At 44.4% G+C, this 22,666-nt stretch overlaps 1 protein-coding gene across 1 annotated transcript in view; it reads left to right on the forward strand.

Annotated features, from left to right (window-relative positions):
• Window positions 1-18,308, forward strand: part of STAC2 (SH3 and cysteine rich domain 2) — a 44,583-nt gene extending 26,275 nt beyond the window's left edge. The window contains exons 4-11 of the mRNA XM_063137461.1: window positions 2,613-2,706; window positions 3,571-3,686; window positions 5,176-5,248; window positions 8,100-8,161; window positions 10,244-10,341; window positions 10,767-10,818; window positions 13,329-13,466; window positions 17,442-18,308. Of these exons, the coding sequence (XP_062993531.1) occupies window positions 2,613-2,706; window positions 3,571-3,686; window positions 5,176-5,248; window positions 8,100-8,161; window positions 10,244-10,341; window positions 10,767-10,818; window positions 13,329-13,466; window positions 17,442-17,546 (738 nt within the window). The 3' untranslated portion in view covers window positions 17,547-18,308. The remainder of the gene's footprint in view (window positions 1-2,612; window positions 2,707-3,570; window positions 3,687-5,175; window positions 5,249-8,099; window positions 8,162-10,243; window positions 10,342-10,766; window positions 10,819-13,328; window positions 13,467-17,441) is intronic.
• The last annotated feature ends 4,358 nt before the right edge of the window (window positions 18,309-22,666 follow it).

Consider the following 22,666-nt stretch of genomic DNA (forward strand, 5'->3'; position numbering starts at 1 on the left):
AGAATTCCCCAGATCAGCTTCTGGGAACAAACTATGAAACTGGTGATTATGATTATGATTATTTCTTACCCGCCTCTCCATTTTTATTGAGGCGGGGGACAACAGTAAATCTAAAATACATAACACTGAATTAAGAACATAATGTATATTGTTAAAACATACTAAAAACATTGTAAAATCATCCAAAAATTCCACTGGATAGGCCTGCAGGAAGAGATCAGTCTTGATAGCTTTCTTGAATGCTAAAAGACTGTCAAGCTGACGCGTCTCCTCCGGCAGGCCATTCCACAGTCCAGGAGCAGCAGAAGAGAAGGTCCTCTGGGTAATACCAGTCAGCCAAACTTTGACTAACTGAAGTAAATTCTTCCCAGAGGACCTGAGTGTGCGGGGCAGATTGTACGGGAGAAGGCAATCCCGCAGGTAGCCTGGACCCAAACCATGTAGGGCTTTAAACGTGATAACCAACACTTTATACTTTGCCCAGAAACTAATTGGCAGCCAGTGAAGAGATTTTAAAACTGGTGTAATGCGGTCTCCCCTAGGTGTACCGGTGACCAGCCTGGCTGCCATATTTTGAACTACCATATTCTTCGATTCTAAGATGCACTTTTTCCCCCATATAAACATCTCTAAAAATGGGGTGCGTCTTAGAATCGCAGGTGTGTTTATTATTTGTTAGAATCAAAGCTTTTTTTCTGTTGGTGGTACTGAAATTAGTGTGTGTCTTACAATCGATGGCATCTTAGAATTGAAGAAATACAGTAGTTGAAGTTTCTGGACCAGGCACAAAGGTAGCCCTATGTAGAGTGCATTGCAGAAGTCGAGCCTCAAAATTATTAGTGTGTGCACTACTGTCTTTAGGTCTTCTGACTCTAGGAAGGGGTGCAGCTGGCGTATCAGCTGAAGCTGATAGTAGGCACTCCTGGCTGTCACATCTATCTGGGCTGTCATTTGGAGCAACGGATCCAGAAGCACCCCTAAGCTGCGAACACAGTCTTTCAGGGGGAGTGAACCCCATCCAGAACCGGTTGACACACCTCCAAACCCAGGTTGAGGCCTTTGACAGCGAGCACCTCCGTCTTGTCTGGATTCAGCTTAAGTCTGTTTTCCCTCATCCAGCCCATTACAGCCTCTAAGCATTCCTTCAGAGGAGACACACTATCCTTAGCTGACGCTGTTGTCGAAGGCATAGAGAAATATATTTGGGCGTCATCAGCATACTGATAGCACCCTGCCCCATGCCTCCGGATGATTTCTCCCAGCAGTTTCATGTAGATGTTGAACAGCATTGGGGATAGGATGGCACCTTGTGGTACTCCACACAGCAGCTCCTTCTTTGAAGAGCAGCTATCCCCAAGCATCACCATCTGAAACCTGCCCGAGAGGTAGGACCGGAACCACTGAAGCACAGTGTCCCCGATTCCCAATCCCCTCAGGTGTTCCAGAAGGATACCGTGGTTGATGGTATCGAAAGCCTCTGAGAGGTCCAAAAGTACCAGCAGGGACACACTCCCCCTGTCAATACTCGGGCATAAAACATCCACTAAGGCGACCATAGCTGTCTCAACTCTGTATCCTGCTCTGAAGCCAGTTTGAAATGGGTCTAGAAAATCTGTGTCATCCAAAACTGCTGGGAGTTGGTTTGCAACCACCCTCTCAATCACCTGGCCCAAAATGGAAGATTTGAGATTGGTCTATAGTTATTAAGGTCCAGGGGATCCAGGGAGGGCTTTTTAGAAGCGGCCGTACCACCGCTTGTTTTAAACATGATGGAAATCTCCCCTCCCTGAGAGATGCATTGATAATATGTTGCAATTGCAATCTAACTGCATCTCCTCCCTGGGTGACCAGCCAAGAAGGACAGGGATTGAGAGGGCAAGTCATCTTCCTCACTCTTCCAAGCAGCTTGTCCACGTCCTCAGTACTCACCAACTGAAACTGATCCAGTGTAATCCTGCTCGCGGAGTTGCTGGGCACTCCATTGTCAGCCTCTGCTATAATGAGTGTGTCTAAGTCGGCTCTTATCCAAGAGATTTTATCTGTGAAGTGATCGTTAAAGGCATCACAGCGAACTGTTGAAAGCTCTAAAGTCAGGTTCAGGGGGGAAGGTGTCTGCGTTAGACCCCTCACCACCATGAACAGTTCAGCTGGACACGAATTTGCAGACGCAATGCATGCAGAGAAGAAAGCTTTCTTAGCTGCACATATTGCCACCCCATAGGAACGAAGATGTTCTCTATGTCATGACTTGTTGGATATAAGTCAAGTTTTCCGCCATCAGCGCTCCAGTCGTTGTCCTTCCTCCTTCAGCTCCCTGAGATCTTCTATATACCTGGTAGACTCTATTTTTGGAGGGTGATATTCAGAGTCCTCTGTGCCCTTTCCTCTAGTGTTTCAGGCAATTTAACACTCATGTGAGCTGCTAAATGCATAAGAAAGGCAGGGGAAGTAACATAATAAGCTGGTTCTTTGTAACCATCATAGAACTAGACAGAATGCTGCCTTTTCTGGATTGCCTAGCACCCGCCACTAGAGGAGGGCAATGTGCCAACAGTCTGTTACCCCACCACTGCAGGGGTTCTATTCACATCCTTCTCATTTCTGTTCCTCAGCAGGCAACCTCTTTCCGACGTAATCTCAGCTCCCCAATGCTGGTGCATGAACCACAACCACAGCCAGCAACCACCAAGGAGTCTCCCCCTGCAGGTGAGAGTGGAGCAGTCCACAGAGGAATGGTGGATAATGGGCATGTAGAAAGTCTGACAGCAACTCAGCCATCGGAAAAGACAGTTGATCTTTTGGATTCAAGGCTTCCCCGATCCACCTTAGCAGGTAGAGGTTATACCAGTGCCAGAGGGCTGTCTGTATTTAGGCATTTTCAGGGGAGGGCAGAAGTTTGACAATCAGGCTGTTTCAATTAATTGTGAAAAGGGACACTTTGGGAGACATGGAAACCAACTTGCTCCATCATAGACGTGTAGTGGGGAGTGGGTAACAATTTGACTGAAGGAGTTCTCCTTTCTTGCTCCATGACCAATCTTACAAACCAAGTTATTAAAATTGGCAAAATCAGGTCAAGCTGCGTTATCTGAGCCACAAATTGATTTCTAGTCCTGGAAGGTTAACGTAATATATTTTAAAAATGTGTGGAGTACCTTTCCGCATAAATTGAGGACCATCTAATCCTTGTGTATTTGGGATTAGGGAGGGCAGGTCCCAGAGGATCTAGCTTATAGACTGGTCTGTATCCTGCAGCTATCTGTTTTAGAAATTGTGATGTGTGTGAGAGAAGGGGGAGAGATTTTAATCCATCCAGAAACCTTGGAATAAGGTGGGCTTACTTACTCTGTGGTTGTGTGCACGCTTTGCACAGAGAAGATCTCTCCCATCTCCAGTGAAAGGGGCCAGGGAGCAGCAAGTGATGGGGAAGATGTTTCTTTTACCTGGAGAGCTGCTCCCAGCCAGGATAGATCATAATGGACTAGACTGACCTGGACGGTCTAATGCAGCTTCCAGTGTTCCAAGCCCATGTTTGAAAAACCAGCTTTGACGTGGTCTTCCCTTCTCCAGCAGGCCCCAGTGGAAAGGTGGATCCCATCTATGAGACTTTGCGCTATGGCACTTCACTGGCCTACATGAATCGCTCCAGTTTCAGCAGCACTTCGGAGTCCCCTACCAAGAGTCTGGTATAGCCCCTCAATGTGACGGTTGCATGTTGATAGTCTAAACAGGACACTGATGAAGACTTTGGGGTGGCTGGAATCTAGTGGGAAGAATATGGCAGAAGGGAGGGGGCAGTGGAATGAGGAGGGGCTACTGTGGAATGAGTGTGGGTGACATTACATGATTGGCCCCTCAGATGAAAGCCAGGGAGAAATCAGGAAAGCTATACATATAATTGTAGTAAGCTTTATTTCGTGAAGATCAGGAGCTGGTATTTTTGTGCCTGTTGGAAAAACTCCAATTCTACTTATGAATTTGTTGAAAACCCAGTAATTAACAAGGTTGGAAGGGGTAGAAAGGGGGAATTTAATTCATTTAAATGTTATGGAACATTCAGTATGTTGTCCTTTTTTTCCTGAACATCATCATCATCATCATTATTATTATTATTATTATTATTATTATTATTATTATTATTATTATTTTGGTGAAAGACAGATTCCACTCTTACTTCTTTACGATGACCCATGCTTCCCTCCTGGAGATGGGCTGTATGTTACCCAGATCAAAAGTCACCTTTGTTCTGCAAATGTATTATTAATAATAATAAGTACCTAAAATGTGTGCACTGCACAAAAAATTAAAACACAGTGTAATCCCTGCCCACAAAATTACAATCTAGTGGACACAATATAAAAGGCAAAAAGGATGGTCAGATGAGGGGAGAGGAAAATAAGCAAATTCAAGTACTAATTCTTAGATGAAGTTACAGATGCATCCAGGTGCAAAAGCTGTCAATAGAGACAGTTCGGGGGGCAGGAGAGAACCAAGTGGCAGCTGATCCAGCCAGACTGATGGAGTGGACCTAATGAATGCCGTCTTACTGAGACTTGTCTTGGGTGCCTTGTGAGCAGGGAGGCTGGACAAGAGCTATTCCCTAAAAGCAGATGTGAGAACTGCTAGTTCTATCTGAGTAAGGTTGTATCAAAAACCTTTCGCTTCCACAGGCTGGGCATCTTGCATGATTCCAAGCATGGCCAGCTCAAAGGTTTTGGAATGCACCTAGGTAAGATGCTCTGAGACGGCCACTCCCTGAGTCAGCCCACCTCCTTTCACCTTCAGAGAGGAAAGGGGAAAGGGGAGGCTGTGGCTTCTTCTCGTTGCTTCTGTCACCCCTCACTTCCTTAGAGGGGACAAATAAATAGGCAGTGACAGCAAGGAAGAGGAAAAGTAAGCCCAAAGGGCACTAGGAATTAGTAACGGGGGCCCTGCTCTTTGTGGGCCTTGGCCAGTGCTCCACAATGCTGATTCTTGATGCCAACCCTGGCTTCCAAGCCACAGATTCTGGATTGGGCAGCTGTAGTTCCAAGCTACCTGACATGGTTCAAGTCACCTGAACCACATGGGCAAAGCAAGACCAACCACTGGAGTAGTAGCTCAATTGACTTGGACATATGAAATGAACTCCTGTTTGACTCTTCTTCTTCTTGGGTGTATCTTTGTCTCTCCTAGAATGAGAAAGATGAAGTGGCTGAGGATACAGAAGGTGGTGGGCAAACAGCAGAGGAAACCCAGGTCGATAATGGTGAGCAGGGACCCAATCATAGAGATGAAAATAATTCAGCCAAGAGTCTTGTGGCCCTTTGAAGACTTAACACATGTATTTGTTCCAGCATAAGCCTTCATGCATGTAGCTGTGATGGAGCAACAGTGTGTCTACCAAGAAATAAAAGGTTGCAGCAAACACAGGAGTCATTGCTCTTTCTACCTTAGGTCTTATTGGTGTTTGTTTTAATAAAACATTTACAGCACAATCCTATGCATCACATTCTCAGTTTAAAAATAAATAAATGAGATGTCTCAGGGCAGAGCTATGTATCATAAAAAACGTAAGATTTCCACCAAAAAGAGCAGGCTCTGGTTGAGGTTGCTGCTTTATACGATGTAGTACATCTTACCCTGTTATGACATCGCTGTGCTACGAATTTCCCCATACTTGCTTGTAGTGGTTAATGATGTGGATTAAAGACGTCAAAATGCACAGTGTAATGAGCACTGCAAAACTCAACTCGTGACAATCTTAAAGACTACCTTTAAAGACTTAAGATTTATTGTGGCATAAGCTTTTGGGAAGTAAACCCTACTTGATAGGATATGAAAATGTTCAGTAAGAGAGACAAAATGACAATACCTATACTATCCATTGGCTAAAAACATGTTGCTCTTGGTATACTAGTTAGAATAGAAGGTGCATTATGGGGGCTGAAATCCAAAGTAGCTTCTGGCTGTTCAACAAGTGGAAGAACAAAACACTCTCTGTTTTAAGTTGTTTATGCAATGTCTGAAGAGTTTTTCACATCTTCTCTACGGGGAGGAGGGACAAGAATTGGCTTGTTGGCTTACTGGAAAACAGATCACTGGTAATCTTAAAATTAATTCATATAAAATTATGTTTATTATTTTATATATATATAAAATCCAGAGTGGCCGACATCAAATAGAGATCAATTAAAAGCTGGGCAAAAATATCAGAACAGCAAAGTATAAAAAGCAGCAACCAAAAATGAACACAGTGATACACAAAATGTAATAGCAGAAAACAAAAACAAAATTAGTGTCATTAATCTTGTTGATAGGAACAACTTTTTAAAAGAAGAATGCTTAACATGGACCTGGGAGAGCTGATCTGTTTGGGGGTTGTTGTTGTTTTGGCATCACACATGTAATACACACTTTCTAGCTTCTGAATTACATTTTTGGCTAAGTAAAACTATGTATATTCCACACAGTAGTTGTAAGATTTGTGTTAGTTAAGCAGTCAGATTCTGCACACACACACACACACAGAGAGACAAAAAAGTACTAGTTTTTGGCGAGTACAAATAAAATGGCTATTCTAGCAAGACAATCCTATGCATGTCTACTCAGAAGTAAGTCCCATTGAGTTCAAGGGGGCTTACTCCCAGGTCAGCTGGTATAGGATCACAGACTCAAAACATTGCCCTTTCAATGCCAATTCCAATGGAAATTCAGTCCATTACTCTTATATTGCAATTTTGGGTGCTGTGGCTGAAAGACAAAGGATGTATGACGGTCCTGCAATGTAGTCTGCTAATGTTGCAGGTTAGAGGTGAGGCTGAGGCCAATTTGGAACCCCAGCCAAAAATCCCCATACAAAATACTTCAGCAAAGACCAATCTACTTCCATTCTTCCTTCTCCAAGCCCAACCCAGTGTTCAGATGCACCATTTACTTAAATGTAGACATATTGGGCTATTAAATGTTTAAAAACTCAAACATAATAAAGATTAACTTTTTCACATAAAATTAGTCCTGAGTCCATAAGCGTGTGCAGCACATTTCATTAGGGTGTGCACCCAGAGGTTATTAATTTTTAAAGGCAAACATTTATTGAATACTCAGTTAGTAAAGGATATAATTTTTGTGCATTTATCAAACACTGTAGGCACTGATGCCCTGCTCTGCGTTCCGCTTGCCTGACCACGGGAGGGCTGATGCGGATGGGGGCGAGATGAGGAGACGCGCCTCAAGCCCCAGCATGGGTGGGGCTTTGGGGTGACCCTGGCCAGAGGAGGGGCTTAGGAGGCGATGTGAGCCTTCGGGGCTCCTCTTCCTGGCCTCTTTGGAACATGGCAGAGAGGCTCCCAGCAAAGAAATTCATTTTTGCTCCTGCAGCTGGGAGTAATGGTGTGCTGTTGGGGGGGGGGGGGGGCAGCAGAACAGCCAGAGGGCCATTCCTGCCACGTGGGTGACATTTAGGCATGGCGTGCGCCCTGTATCATTTACCCGTGCCTCCGTTGGCATGAGGTCGGCCAGCACAGCCGCTCCAGCAGAGGCCTAGTGGCTGAGGGTGGGCAGCTCCCAGCAGAGCGATTCTTTTTCGCTCCTGCTCCCGGGAGCAACAGTGTTCTCTCAGCGGCAGCAGTTCTTCGGCACGGCAGTGGAGCAGTCAGAGGGCAGTCGGAGGACCGTTCCCACTAGGTTTGGATCCCCCTATGGATCCCTACTCAGTGACCCCCTCAATTCACCGCTTATTGCTTGAGACATTAGGGTGTGCCTAGGCACACCTATCCCTTGCACACACCTATGCCTGAGTCAGAAAGAGTATTAACTCTTTTCTTTGCTGCTAACTTTTGGTAGGCGTGTGGAGATGTGGGTGTGGGTGAGAGGGAGAAAAAGATGGAAGGATACATTGCTGCTCAACTACAGCTATGTATGCTGAAATCCTGGATTTCTACATTGATTTCTGTGAGCACCTTTCACATCAATCATGGAGGAGGTAAAACGGGGGAGGGTGCTACAGAAAGCAGGTGTCAGGCCATGCGTGACATTGGTTGGTCGTGAATCCCTTGTACTGTTGCATGCACCGGTGGATGACGTGCAACGCTTGATCTCCTTCCCATTGTTTGTTTCAGTTTTCCCAGTGCCAGCAGAAGGCGAGGGCACCGCCTCAGAGGAAAAGAGCCCAGGACAGCAGGTAGAAAACACACCCGCTTCATACTAAGGCAGGAGAGAAATAGTGATTCAACCATGAAACAGATTCAGTAATTCGAGGAGAAACGTTTTTCTGAAATGGTTCCTCCCCAACTTTTGTTTCTTCAAAGCGTTTAACTGTTTTTTCAGCACATTTACTTGGGAGTTGGTCCCATTGAACTCACTAGGGCTTCTGACCAGACATGCCTTAGACCGTGCTGTAGTTCTCTCATTTCCTAAAATCCCCTTTTTCCCTTGTAGTTCGGGTTTAAAAATAGGGTTGCATGGAACAGTACACTGTGAGTTTCTATTTTTACCAAGCCTGCTTCATTCACTGCCCTTTCTTTGGAGAGGAATTTAACTGTGCTGCACCTTTGGAATAAAATGTGGTGCCAGGGGAACAATCCGCCTGCTCTGTGAATGTGCAAATGGCAGCCACCACTATAGGAGGCAGATACTTTTTATAACAGCAGTCATTTTGAATTTCCCAAAATGCAAAAACCTCAGAACAGGTCTTTCTGGGGAAAACAAAATTGCAGCTGCTTCAATTTTTGCCTCAATGCCCCAAATATACTAAAAACAAAACAATTGATTTCAAAGTGGGTGAAATGGCTGAAGGTGTCTTCAGACAGGGATTTCCTCATGCCAGCATCATGGTTTGGTCACTGGTTTACCGGCAGCTTTACACGATGCCGTCGCCATGCAGTTGCCGTCTCATGCCTTCCCCACTTTACGCGTGTTATTTTTTGCAGTCATGTGGTATTTTTGCAGTCATGCGATGACACCGCCATCGTTTCCCTATGTAATCTTTCCATCGCACGATGTCCTGCTTTGTGTGGGTGGGTGTTGAGCGTTGCCATCAGTACCGATGAGGATCAGCTGGGAGTGTTTCCTCCCACATCTTCACCCCTCTGCTCCGTATTTCAGGAATGCCTACACAGATGGGCAGTGGGAAAGGGATGGTGGTTGGAAGGGACGAGAGCATTTAATCCCCCTACTCAAACGCGAAAAGTGCTACTGCTGCTTTTATAGGGACATCACTGACTTGCATGGGGATGGGAATCCCCAATGACGCAGACTTCTGAACTTGTGAGGAAGTGTTTCATTTCATGCCAAGAGAGGGGAGGGGCTACGCCACAGGGACAACCAGTAACACCCCACCAGGCTCCACCCACCCTTGCAAACGGCATATAGCGTTATGCATAAAAAGAAAGAAAAAACAGCTGTATAAAGATCCTGTTTAAATCTCGAAAAGAATCTGGAACAGGAAGAAGCAGTAAATTGCGGGAGAATACACCCATATGAAGACACCCTGAGAAATGTTCTTCGTCAATTTGGTACAGCCCTATTTTATGCAAATATCCACTTCAGTTCCCTGCCCCATTCCACCCACCATATGCCATATCCTTTTTAAGGTCCCTTTCAGGGAAGCCTAACCTAGCCCTTGTCTGAAAAATGGCAACTTCTGCAAAACAGTGAGATCTTTTTTCTCATTGTTATCAACCCCATTGTTTTAGTAGTGCTTCCTTAGCCCACAGAAGACAGAGGTCCATTTGCTGTGGTTAAGGCTTTACTCAGAATGAGACCAGATCTGCTGAGCTTACTGGGGCTCCTCCCTCGTGATCTTTGTACTGGAGTTCAGCTTCCAGTCTCTTGCAGTCCCCTGATAGGATGGAACTGCTATTCTAACAACCAATTTGCAAAACATATGAAATGCATTAAGGTTTTACAAAAATTGCATTATATTATTATAAATTATTATTATTATTATTATTATTTTGACAAAGTTGGGCACAGCGCTACATTTGTTTATCTTGATTATAAGTGCATTTTAGCACAATCTTATGAGTGTCTATTCAAGCCCATTGAATTCAATGGGGCTTATTCCTAAGGCAACAATCATATGCCCACTCTTACATGGGAATAAGCCCCGTTGAATTCAAGGGACTTAATTTTGACTAGACACATATAAGATTGTGCTGCCTGATTAAAAAAAAAAGTTGGCAGCCTTATGTACAAAAATGTCTAAGGCCTGGGACAAGGTTTCTGAGGTCTGATTTTCTTGCTGGCTTTTTCCTACTCCCAGTCTGCTCGGGGCTCTGCACGCAAGGAGATCTCGCCCATGTACTCCTATGTCGCTCTCTACAAGTTCCTGCCTCAGGAGAACAACGATCTACCCCTGAAGTAAGTGTGCCCCTGGCACCATCTTGCCACCCCATTGGTTCAGGAGATGAAGCTATGAGCTGGTGAGTCCTTAGGCCTTGTGTCAGCTCATCAGCCACAAGAGTATGCTGGCTGGTCTTAAGGAAACAACTGTCTTTGAGACACACATACTTCTGCAATTTGGGAATAATAATGAATATTGGCCAACTTGCCACATTCGTCGTGAGGATTTTAAGATAATGTAAATGACGGGTGTTGAGTGCTTAGGTCTACAGGTGATGGGAGCTGGGGAGGATACCCACTGCTAGTGGGCCCTAGGATGGCATAAGGGTTTAAAAATATATACTGTGGCCCTTCTGCCATTCTCCACACAAACCCTGCCCCACCCTGAGTCACAAAGTGGCACTTGCAAATAGAAGTAAATCAGACTTCCTCTCTCTTTTTAGGCCTGGAGATCGAATCATGCTGTTGGATGATTCCAATGAGGACTGGTGGAAGGTGAGCAGAACTGAGGTGTCTTAACTATTGCCCAATTTTACAATGTAAATGTAAATTTTGTTTTGTAACTTTTTTTTAATTGAAAAGCAGTATATGCATATTTGAAGTAAATAACATCTGAGATGTAAAGGATGTGCTTCATGGCAGGGCACAGGGATTTGAACCTGCATCTGCTGTGTCCAAATAAATCACCTCTACCTCCCTAGTGAGTGTATGCCTTGCACTTTTGCAGCTTCTGGACCTGCTCAGTTACAAATAGACATGTCTTACATTGTAGGTTCTGCTTTGCAGGTTCCTGTATTGGCTTGCAAACCCATTACGCACAGATGCATTTTCACACACACTCATGTGTGTGTGAACACACTCTTTATGGGGCCCCAGGGAAAGGCTTTGGCCTCTAAACCAGCCAGACACACATCTGGTTCCTTGTCCCTGTTGCCATAGCAACATGACAGGTTCCAAGAGCATCTTTCGCACTTCCAGAGTTTTCCAGCTGCCCAAAGAGACTCATAAAAAGTCCGAGGACAGAGTCTTGCCCTCTGTTACTGTATCCATCTCTGCTGCTTTCCCTGTGATTATTCAAAACCCCAGTGTAAGCTTGTGGTAGTTAGTATCTAATGGTAAACATTTTCTGACCTTGTTCTTGCTCTTTGATGCAAAATAGTGTTGGGCAGGGAAGTGTTACTGCAATGGTGAGTGTAAAAGGTGAAATGAGAACAAGCCTCCAAATCTGTTTCAGGCTAAGTGCTTCAGCCCTGAAGTAATTACAAAGGAGACTGTACCTCTGAGTGTGTGAAAATTATCTTTTCTCAACCCTCAAGTAACTATGAGCAGTCTGAGAGAAGGGGCACTTCCTCTATGGCTTGCAGACCAGATTGGTTCTCTTTTTTTCAGATTTTTAAAAGAGCTATTAAGTATCAAAATAAAAAGATATTACAAAATAAATAAGAACAATATCATTTTGAAAAGGAACAACACACAAGTTCACATGTTTCTCGCTTTCAGAAATTGAGTGCTAAGTGAGCAGAGAACCTCAACATGAACAAAAAACACCACGGGACCAATGAGAAATCTTTTTATTCTCTCAGCATTTTAACAGTCTATAAGTAAATTTTAACTTGGTGTTTTAAATTTGTAATTTTGCATTGCTGCTGTTTTTATCTGGTTGAGCTTTTATATTGTATTTTATATTATTGTTTTATACTGTTGTTTTATACTTTGAATGGTTTTAATTTTTGTGAACCTCCCAGAGAGCCCCAGCTATTGGGCAGTATAGAAATGTAATAAATAAATAAATAAATAAATAAAAACAGATTCCCCCACCCTGACAATGCCACTCTCAATCTGCCCAAGGCCCGTCTGCTTTCTTCTTAGGGCATCCAGATCCCTGGTATCTGATTATGTTAAAACTTAAGTACATCCTTGCTCTAGAGCCGGTATGGGCAACCTATGGCTGTCCAGGTTTTTTTTGGGGGGGGGGGCTATAATTCCCATCAGCCCTAGCCAGCATAGCCAATGGTGAGGGGTCATGGGAGTAGTAGCCCCCTCCCTCCTGAAGCCCTCTACCACATAAAGCCCCACTCCCCGACATCACTGAGGAGGTCCCTTTCTCCATGCAGAGAAAGACACAGGCCGTAGCTAGACCTAAGGTTTATCCCAGGATTGTCCTGGGGTCAAACTGTTCATCTAAGTGCCACACAGGTCATCCAGCGCTCAGGCAGGGACAAACCCGGGATGATCCTGGGATAAACCTTAGGTCTAGCTACGGCCACAGAGTGACCATTTAGCCACCATGGGGGGAGACAGAATAAAATCTGGTGCCTGGGGACAGAATGGTTCCCAACCCCTGATTTACAGATATTTATATACTCTGATCCTGTGGTGTTTTTTTGCTTTTGTTGACGTTCTCTGATCACTTAACACTCAATTTCTGAAAGTGAGAAACATGTGAACTTGTGTGTTCTTCCTTTTCAAAATGATACTATTTTTTATTTCCTTTTATCTTGATACTATATAAATGCAAATGTTTCTATAAATCAGCCCACCCTCCCAATATGGTTCACAATAGTAAAACAATCTTAATACAATGAAAAATTAGCGCAATAAAACTACTAAAAAAATAAAGTAAAAAACAAACAAACACAGGCAACAAAGTTAATATACAATTAAAAATCATTAAAAGCCTGGCAAAATAAAAATGGTCCTTACTGCCCACCTAAAACTTATCAATGAAAGTATAACGACATTGTGCATGGGTTTTTCTTGTAAAGCAGAAGTGGCTAAATTGTAGTCCTTGAGGCATAAGTTTGCTGCCTTTGAATCTTGGTTAGACTCCTCAGTATTACAGTTCTCTATTTACACATTTAATTTAAAACGCCAAGTTCCTCTTCCTCTTGACTGGAGAGAACTGAAAAATGAGATAGCAAAAATACTTGTATATTCAGATTTTTATGTAGCATTGCTGGTGGATATAGCTAACTTTTTCTTTTTCTTTTCTTTCTGCATCCTAGGGGAAGATGGGTGACCGCATGGGCTTCTTCCCTGCCAATTTTGTGCAGCGGGTTCGTCCAGGTGAAACAGTTTGGAGATGCTGCAAGACTTTCTATGGCAATAAGGAACAGGGGCAGTTAAGCCTTAAAGAAAACCAGGTGGGAACAAACATTTCGACAAAAGCCCTCTGGCCGCATAAAATTATGCCTAGGACAGCAGGGCCCAGCCTGGCCTTACACAGTTCTAAAAGTTCATTTTTCAGAAGAATGAGCTGTGCTTCCAGTTTTAATTCGGGGGGAAAACGTGCCTCTTTTGCTCCGGGGGCCAGATTGCCCTCCCCCTGGACCAAGCAAAGCAGGCTGGATGGAGTCAAGGGGGGGGGCTGCCCCAAAGCCCCTCCCATGTCACCATTGGGTGCCGCCTCACCTACTCTTTTTTGCTTTTCTTTTTTCTGTGCAGAGAGCAGCTGGGATGTGAATGGCATGGGAATGGACTTGGCTAGGGTTTGCATTAGACCATTAGAATTATTATTGTCGAGCAAAAAGACAGCTCAGGGAACACAGTCTGATCAGACCTTGGCCACTGTGTGTGAGAAGCTTCCAGATTTGGCACGAGTAAAAGAAGTTCAAGAGGACCAGAGGAGCTATCCTGGTGTGCAGGTTCCTGAGGAGGCAGGCAGGGGAAGGTCAAGAGGCCCATAGCCAGAGGACGTGACTGAAGCTAGGATGGTGGTCAGGTTCGGGAGGAGGCAGACAAGAGAAGGGGGAGTTCTTGTGGTGACACAAAGAGGCACGTTGTGCGGACTGAGGAGCTTCTCTGCATGTGAGAGCTTCAGACCCTCTGGTGTGTCCCCATTGGCCTGTGAAGACAGCTGGTTGTGAGATCAGCTGACCATGTTCAGGCTGGAGCTGCAGCCCAGGGGCTTCCCTTGATTCACTGAGAGTAATCTGCCTGGTTTGCTCAAGGACCAGGGTGCTAGTAGCTCAGGAGGCAAGGTGCTGAAAATTGGCTGCTGGTTCAAGGACCCCTCAGTACCTTACAAAATCCTATACAAACCAGTGGCATTGTTGATAGTGGAAGAACTCCAAGGACACCTCTTTATGCTTCGTTGGCCATATGTGCACTTTCAGGGAGGATACGATTCAAAGCAGTAAAGTGATTGAATACAACCAGTGATTGTACAGAGGCATTAGCTACTTCTATGCTTCTTTTCAGGAGTTAAGAATACTAGAAGTGGTATACCCAGAGTGGTACTTTGTGGCATATAGGAAGGGATAGGGGGCTTCATGCTTTCAAGATATACTTTTTCTTTTAGTAGAACCTCAAAATCTACCAACTGCAAAAGACATTCACTTGGCATTAAAGCTAGCCCAGGAATTTGTTCTGAATACCAGAACTGAACAGAGCTCACAGTCCTTCCTCACCAAAATCCACTCCTGTTTTGACATGCACACCACGTGCACACACCGCTTTCTTCATTTCCGCAGTCTATTTTATGGCAGGGGTGCAGAACCTCCTTCAGCCCAAGAGACGAATTCCAATTCAGAGATTTCAGGGGCTGTATTCCAGGGAGGGCAGCACCAAAGGGTTGTGGCCCAAACACCAGCATGCTTTAGCTTAAAGCCCTTCCTGCCAGTAACTGAACCAATCATTTCAATGTTTTAAAGTGGGGGTGGGCTGGGGAACTGCCCAAAAGCCAGGAACCACCAAACATTGGGTAAGGGGGGGAGGGAGTGGGGCCAGGGGAAAGGGCATGGCCATTTATTTAATATATTTTATTTATTTATTTATTACATTTATATACTGCCCCATAGCCGAAGCTCTCTGGGCAGTTTACAAAAGTGAGCCCCAGGGGTGTGTACAGATTTGGAGCCCATCCCTAAGGTTCAAAAATATGCTGATATTTTAGGTATTTTGACTCTGCCTCTTTTCCCTTCAGCCTTGTCCACCATTGGATTGAGGCCCCTGGGAGCTTCTCTGAAATGGAATCTGGCCCTTGGGCTGAAAGAGGTCCAACATTCCCAACAGGAGTTAACCCCAATAGTGGTTATCACTCTAGTTCATCCTCCTGGGCATTTCCAGTTCCCTCCCCTCTTGAACTAACAAACTAACTAATGATCTACCCAGAGCTGCTTGATCTGTCTGCCTGATATGCCAGCATCCATTCCTGGTGGGCCAGGTGCTAGCCGACAGAATCGTTTTGGTGCATCTTAATAATATGTTGCAAGCAGACAAAGCTAAATCTCAGGCATGTAAGAAGGAGATGGCTACTCACAAATTACAAAAGAAATGTGATCCAGCAGATTCTGATGAAAGCCAGGAGAGGGGCACAAGGAGGAAGGGGGGGGGAGTCGGTGAAAAGAAGAGGCCTGGATGGGTCCCTGGAGCTCAGGGACAGCCCTACCCATTAGGTAGAATGAGGCACAGTGCCCAGATAAACTTACTGAACATTGTCTGGCACTGCCCAGGAACTGTGACTATAAAGGACCCCAAACTGGGAGAGCAGCTGAGCCCTCCAGAACACGATAGAACAAAACACAAATGGGGAAGAGGAATTTTGAAACCCTGTTTCCGGTGCTCAAGCTCCCCGCCCCTGCCCCAAATGCTGTGAATACAATGTGGGAGAGCTGCAGAGAGCTCAAATAAACCAGCCTGGACAGGGAGTGTCACTGACTGCCACTGCCTCAGAGCAGTGTATACCAAACTGGGAGAACTGTAGAACCACCCCAACCTGGTAGAAAATTAAAAGGGAAGAAATTAAAATACTGAATTACTTACTGAACTACAAGGTGAACTAAATGATGTGTAAAACAAAAACTCAGTCGAGGCTTCATAGTTAGAATGAATACTCTGTTGTCTCAGACTGAGAGGAAGGGGGTGGGGGGAGGTGTACCTGCCGGGCAGATGGCTGAGATGACGACAAGGGTGGTTTATTCACGATTGATTTAAGTATAACAATTACAGTATTTAAAAAAATAGAAAACAGCACCCAACCCACAAGCCCACATACAGGCCAAAGGCCTTCTTAAATAAAGTGGGTTTTGCCGGCTGGCAGGAGGACAGCAGGGAGGGAGCAACCCTAGCCTCCCTGGGCAGGGGACAAAAGAGGAGCCAAGCTGGATCAGACTAAAGGTCCATCTAGTTCATCATTCTGTTCTCATAGTGGCCAACCAGGAACCCACAGCAGGATATGAGTTGCAAGAGCACCCTCCTACCCATGTTCCCCAGCAACTTACTGCCTCTGCTACTAGAGGCAGCACATAGCCATCAAGACTACAAGCCATTGACAGCCTTCCCCTCCAGGAATTCATCCAACCCCCTTTTAAAGCCATCGAAATGGATGACCATCACTACAGCTTGTGATAGCGAATTCCATAGTTTAACGATGTGCTGTGTGAAGACGTGCTTCCTTTTATCTGTCCTGAATCTTCCTCCAGTCAGCTTCATGGGATGACCCCAGGTTCTAGTATTATGAGAAAAGGGGGAAATGTCTCTCTATCCACATTCTCCACAACATCCATAATTTTATACACACCTATCATGTCTCCCCTTAGCCTCCTTTTTTCCAAATAAAACTGTGTCTGCCTGAAACTGAGACCAAAAGCTGACTGGCTGGGCAGACGCCCAAGAAATAAAGTTGTCTGACTGTGCCTCAAACTGAATGACAGCTCAAAAACAGCCTGCTTAGAAAAAAAATAGATGAAGTTAATGCAAATTAAATTAGAATTGCCTTAAGAAGATCTGCCATGCCTCCACCTCCTCCTCCCCTGAATCCTGCCTGGCTGCAAGGCTGGCCTAAAAGCAGAAGTCCCAGTGATAAAGGAGATGATCAGAGAGTCAATGCACCAGTCCTTCCCTCCCTCTCTCTCTCTCTCTCTCTCACACACACACACACACACACACACACACACGCACACACACACACACACGCCAAGAAGCCGAGGCTTTGGGTGACATTATTTATTGACCACCTTCCATAATATTCATCCCAAAGCCCTACCTGCACCATGTATTAAATAAGGAGGGTCTCCTGTTTGGGCCATCTTCTTCAGCTTATACCATGACTATCATTTTTATTTTTCTGTTTGAATCCTTTTAATGACATTCCGTTTTTCATCTTCTGTTTCTTCCAGATCTGTGTTGGTGTGGGGAAGACCAAGGAGAACGAGGGTTTCATCAAGGTGACAAGTGGCAAGAAGCGAGGGCTCGTGCCCACTGACACTCTAACAGAAATCTGAACTCAAAATGAGTGTGCAACGCAAGATTGGAAAGTATAAAGAGATGTCCAACAGCAAGGCTAGGGTAGCCCTGCCTTACTCCAGCCCATCCCATACCTGAGCACCTGGCTAATCACTATTTCATGGAGTCTTCTAGATGGACTGAGGATGGCTTTGGTCTGGGGACAGAAGAAGGTTGGGGGAGATTGGCTTGAGAACCACTTTCCCAGTGCTCCTTCTTGTATACTGTTGGAATGGAAATTCAATCCAGTCTGATTTGGTTTTCCACCATGTCCTCTGCAGTTTTTTTTAAAGGTCGTCGCTGACAGCTCGATGACAAAGAGTGTGAGGGAGATTTCCAAAGCTGTAATTCACACCCTTTTTCTGATATTTGGGTCACACTTCCATGGCTACAGATGCTGGTTGATATCAACTAGCCTTACCCTACAGGGCTCTTTGTCTCTTGGCATAATGCTCCCCGCTCCCCCGTTCAGAAATTTCCTAATAATAAGTCAGTGTTGCATGCATACCACACGTAGAAACACAAAGCCCTTCTCTAAGCAAGGGGGCCAGATAGATGTGTTGTGTCCGTCTGTCCATGTGTTAGTTTTAAACCTTCAGGGCGCTCTCTATGTATGTGTGTGTGGCTGTTGCTCAGGGTTCGTACAGCCCCCTGTCAAAAAGAACAAAAGGCAGGACAATCTGTGTGGTCATGTACTAAGGAATCTCACCATGGAGCTGTTCAACAGTTCGCTCCTGGGAGACCCAACAGTTTTGTGAATGTTTTGCCCCCCTTGATGTAAGATGCTGTCTTGGTTCCTGTCTCTTGGGATGTTCCTTGATCTCCATTTGCCCCTCCAGTATGTAGTAGCTCACCTGCCAGATGGCTGATAGCAGCACGGACCATTTCTCAGGGACTTTCCTCAGCCAGAGGCATTTTTGAACTAAGCTGGGAATGATACCACACTGCTCGCAGGAGGGGTTCAGAGACCCTCTTTCCTCACTTCCCTGGCATGCTTTCAGCTCCTTGTCATCTGTAGATGTACTTTTATAAAATAACAACAAAAGGACAGAACTTCAGTCCCATCACTTGAAGATTTATTTTACAGCATTATTGCCTGGGCATCAGCAGCGAAACTAAGCTGGTATTTTCCTCACTGGATTGGATTGAGTGGTTAAGAAGGGAACCTGTATCTGAGAGCCATGCTGGATTGGGCCAAAGACCTATCTAGTCCACATTCCCACCATGGCCAACCGGATGTCTATGGGAAGCCCATAAGCAGGACATTGGCACATTGGCACCCTCCCAGCTATATGCATGGCACAGGCCATGGATAAAGCATTTGCCGGTGCAAGCATGTCATGCATTAAATGCATTTACTATGTGTGCTGGGCCATTTGCATGAAGCACACCAGTAATCAATGGCATAGGCCACTGGTCATTGTTATCCTTACACGACACGCAAATGATCCGATGCACATTGTAGGTGCATTCAAACATGATGGATATGCATGGAACATTTACATAGGTCAGCACATCATGTATAAACCTGGCCAGAGAAAGAGCTTTCTGTTAGCTCTTTCAAAATGGCCTGAGCCTAACAGTAGCTTAGCAATAGATATTTCTTTGCTTCCAGGAAACCAAAGCATGGATCAAAAACCTTTTCCCTGTGCTGGATCCATTGAACTACCCCAAAGAGAGCTAGAAAAAGATTTTACAAAGTCCTTAAGCATAATTCATTGGTGAATTTGAAAAGAATGTTTTCACACTTGAATCAGCATATTCCTTATTTCAAAATTCACCCTAAACTGTAAAGTGGGAAATGTTAAGCTACAATGTATGTACAGTTGAAATCAGAATGTTGTTACTAGTATTTCCATAACAATTCCAGAATGAAAACAGTTTAAAATTGCCTTACAGGCCACATGCTGAATCCCTGGCAAAGGTGGTATGTGAGCCCAAGTCTCCTCATCCAAGTCCAATTCTCTAGAAAGGGTGGTCAGCCTTCTGGATGTCATTGGACTGCAACTCCCATCATCCTAGCCAGCATAGCCAATTGTGAGGGATGATGGAAGTTGCAATCCAATAACATCTGAAAGGTCACATGTCCCCCCTTCCCTGCTCTAGGGTCTAGTCAATGAATCTCACTGGCTATGGTTTGGTTTGGTTTTCTTTTCTTTTTTAAAAAAAAATTGACCTTCTTTGTTGTTCCAGCTTTAGTGATGTTATATGCCTTTACTTTCAGCAGAAGTAATAATTTCCTACCCTGGTATCTGACAAAGTAATATTTTCACCACCATGTACACTGAAGCATTGCCATCTTCAGATGTTCAGGAAGACTTTCAAACTTGCTAGTTCCATGTCAGAGCTCTGTGTTGTGGGCTCCCTCTTTTCCTTAAAAGGCAAGATCAGGGTCAGCTCCATGTATGCATCATTTATGCACACAAGCAGAGTTCTTTGTGGTGGAAGATTTGCACAGAGATTCTTTCCACCCACAGTTAATTTGAATTCCCGGAGCATATCCTACAATGCATTCTGCATTCTTCAAAAAACTACAGGGGAAAGGTCACTACTTTGGTCTGATTCACACATGCATGGATTTCTGTACCATCAAGTGATGACTTGCATGTATGAATAGGTGGTTGGAAATCAAACTCCACGAACTTTCATATCCAGTGCAATGTTTTTCAATGGAGTCAATTCACACATTCAGTAATTGAATGTAGTGAAATCAAATTATTTATATACATGTCTGAAAGCCCCTGGCTTCACTGTGCTATAATTGCTTGTAGGGCTAGAAAAATAGAACACAGAGTTCGAACCTCTTCAAAAGTCTGTGCCACTAGGTGGTATAAGGGTCAGGAGCAAGCATGGCAAAATTTGAAAGGTAATTGTAAGGCACTTAACCACAATAGTGGAAATCTTCTGATGTAACATTGTGGGTGCACAGGTTCACTTATGTAAGTGATCCCCCGAACACATAAGCATAGGGACTTTTCAGGGGCAGAGCTATCTTGAGGAAAGCTCATACACGCAGGAGGCAAGAGTAACCATGTTTCAGCATGCTTCTCTTGTTTTTTGAACAACGTCACCAATTTTCCAAAGTAAAATAGAATAATGCCTGGGACAGGCCAAAAAATAAGGGGAAATGATTTGGAAAGGGAGTAGTATGCATAAGCTGTTTTCCAACTACCACAGAATGGAAAATATTCTGTGGTATATTTCTGTGGAAAGTATTCTGGGGTTGGACTCGATGGCCTTTTAGGCCCCTTCCAACTCTACTAGTCTATGATTCTATGATCCACTTTCCCCCTACTTGCTTGAGACTATCTCAAGTCTGACTAAGCACACATTAGTTTCTGGGAGTTTAGCCATGATCATATTGAATACATACAGTCTCAAGTTCACCTGATGGAATGTACTGATAGTTTGCAGGTGGCAGAGTTGAGACATTTATCTAGCTTACCTTGGCCGGAACACTTTGCATGTATAACCTCATGAATGGCTTATCTAGCAACGAAGATAACTGCCTGATAACTTCAGCAGACGTTGCAGCCCTGTAAGCATAGGCATTCCATAGGATATAATGTTTTCCCCACTTCTTTATCTGTAGATGATAAAATGTTGGCTCCAGTTAAAGGAACCTTATTTTGGCCTTTCTTAATTTCCCCACCACACTAAATTGCCTATTCTATCAGCTGCTAAGCCCCCTTTAGTGTCTTTTCCATGGCTCTCCAAAGCCTTTATTAAAAGTCCATTAGAGTTGACTAGAACGTATCCAGTGTATTGAAGGGCCTGATGTGTTTTTTGTACTGTCAACAGATGGCAGCATTATTTGTCTGCAAAGAACACTGGGTGTGTGTTGTTGTTTTTTAAAGTAATCCTTGGTGGAGTTTACTAAATTTGAGAGGGAAATGGGGGTGGGCGTATAAAGGGCAATCAGATGACCAGATGCTCTTAACAAGACATATTTGGTAACCCCTATAAATGTGGTGATACGGTGGTGGACGGATCATGCCTCTCCGTTGTTACCAGAGAGAAGCCAAAGGTGTGGATAGAAGGAAATATGATCAGAACTATATTGTAAGCAACGGATAGTCTCCTCTTTGACAGAAATATTCCTCCTGATGTATCAGACTGACTTTCTCTTCTAGGCTGAGAGTAACAGGCTGGCTTAGTTGCCTCCTAAGCTGTTATGCCTATTTCTGTTTTGAGATGGGCAGTTTTGTGCAGCAAAACTGCCCAAGCAAACACCTACCCCAACTGTCTTTTCCAGCTTAGGCAGACTGCGACAGGGAGGGTGGTCACAAATATACATACACACTTTATATCCCCCATTGCACAGACGGTGTAGCACAGTTGATTCCCTACCTGGAATCTCATTCACCTAAGCAATAACATCCGGATTCTTGCCGGCTGCACTGTAGAAAGGTAGGTTTGTAACATGGTACATAGTGTACGTTGAGGAATGCATGATCTTGTACTGATTTTGATGGCCAAAGAACCAGATTGGAAACAAACTTCTGAATTAAACATTACAATGCACCAAACCTCGTGTGTCTGCCTTTTTCTTCTCGCTGACTGAAAAGAGTTTTTCCTCTGTTGCCCTTTAGCTGGATAAATATAGGTTCAATGAAGGGTTTTTTTTTTAGCTCAGAGTCTCATCTATGGAGGTTGACACCTTTGACCAGGCTCTTCTTATCAAATCATTCTCTGTGTCTGAAGTTAGCACATCACCCTACAATTAATGTTCTGCGCTTCTGGGCATGAGCATTCATGCACAGTCATATTACTGTGTCCAAACAGATTGTGTCTCACTCCTCCCTTGTTGGCTTTTAGATGCAAAGCTAAGGTTGTCCTCTTCTGGGTTGCCCTGTACTTATCAATGGAACCTTCTCAAACTGGGGAGAGGCAACGAGTGGGCTGCCGCAGGGCTCAGTCCTGGGCCCAGTGCTCTTCAACATTTTTATTAATGATTTGGACGAGGAGGTGCAGGGAACGCTGATCAAATTTGCAGATGACACAAAATTGGGTGGGATAGCTAATACCCTGGAAGACAGAAACAAACTTCAAAGTGATCTTGATAGGCTGGAGTGCTGGGCTGAAAACAACAGGATGAAATTTAATAGGGATAAATGCC

Source organism: Elgaria multicarinata, chromosome 11 (genome assembly GCF_023053635.1).
Source record: "Elgaria multicarinata webbii isolate HBS135686 ecotype San Diego chromosome 11, rElgMul1.1.pri, whole genome shotgun sequence".
Taxonomy (NCBI): domain Eukaryota; kingdom Metazoa; phylum Chordata; class Lepidosauria; order Squamata; family Anguidae; genus Elgaria; species Elgaria multicarinata.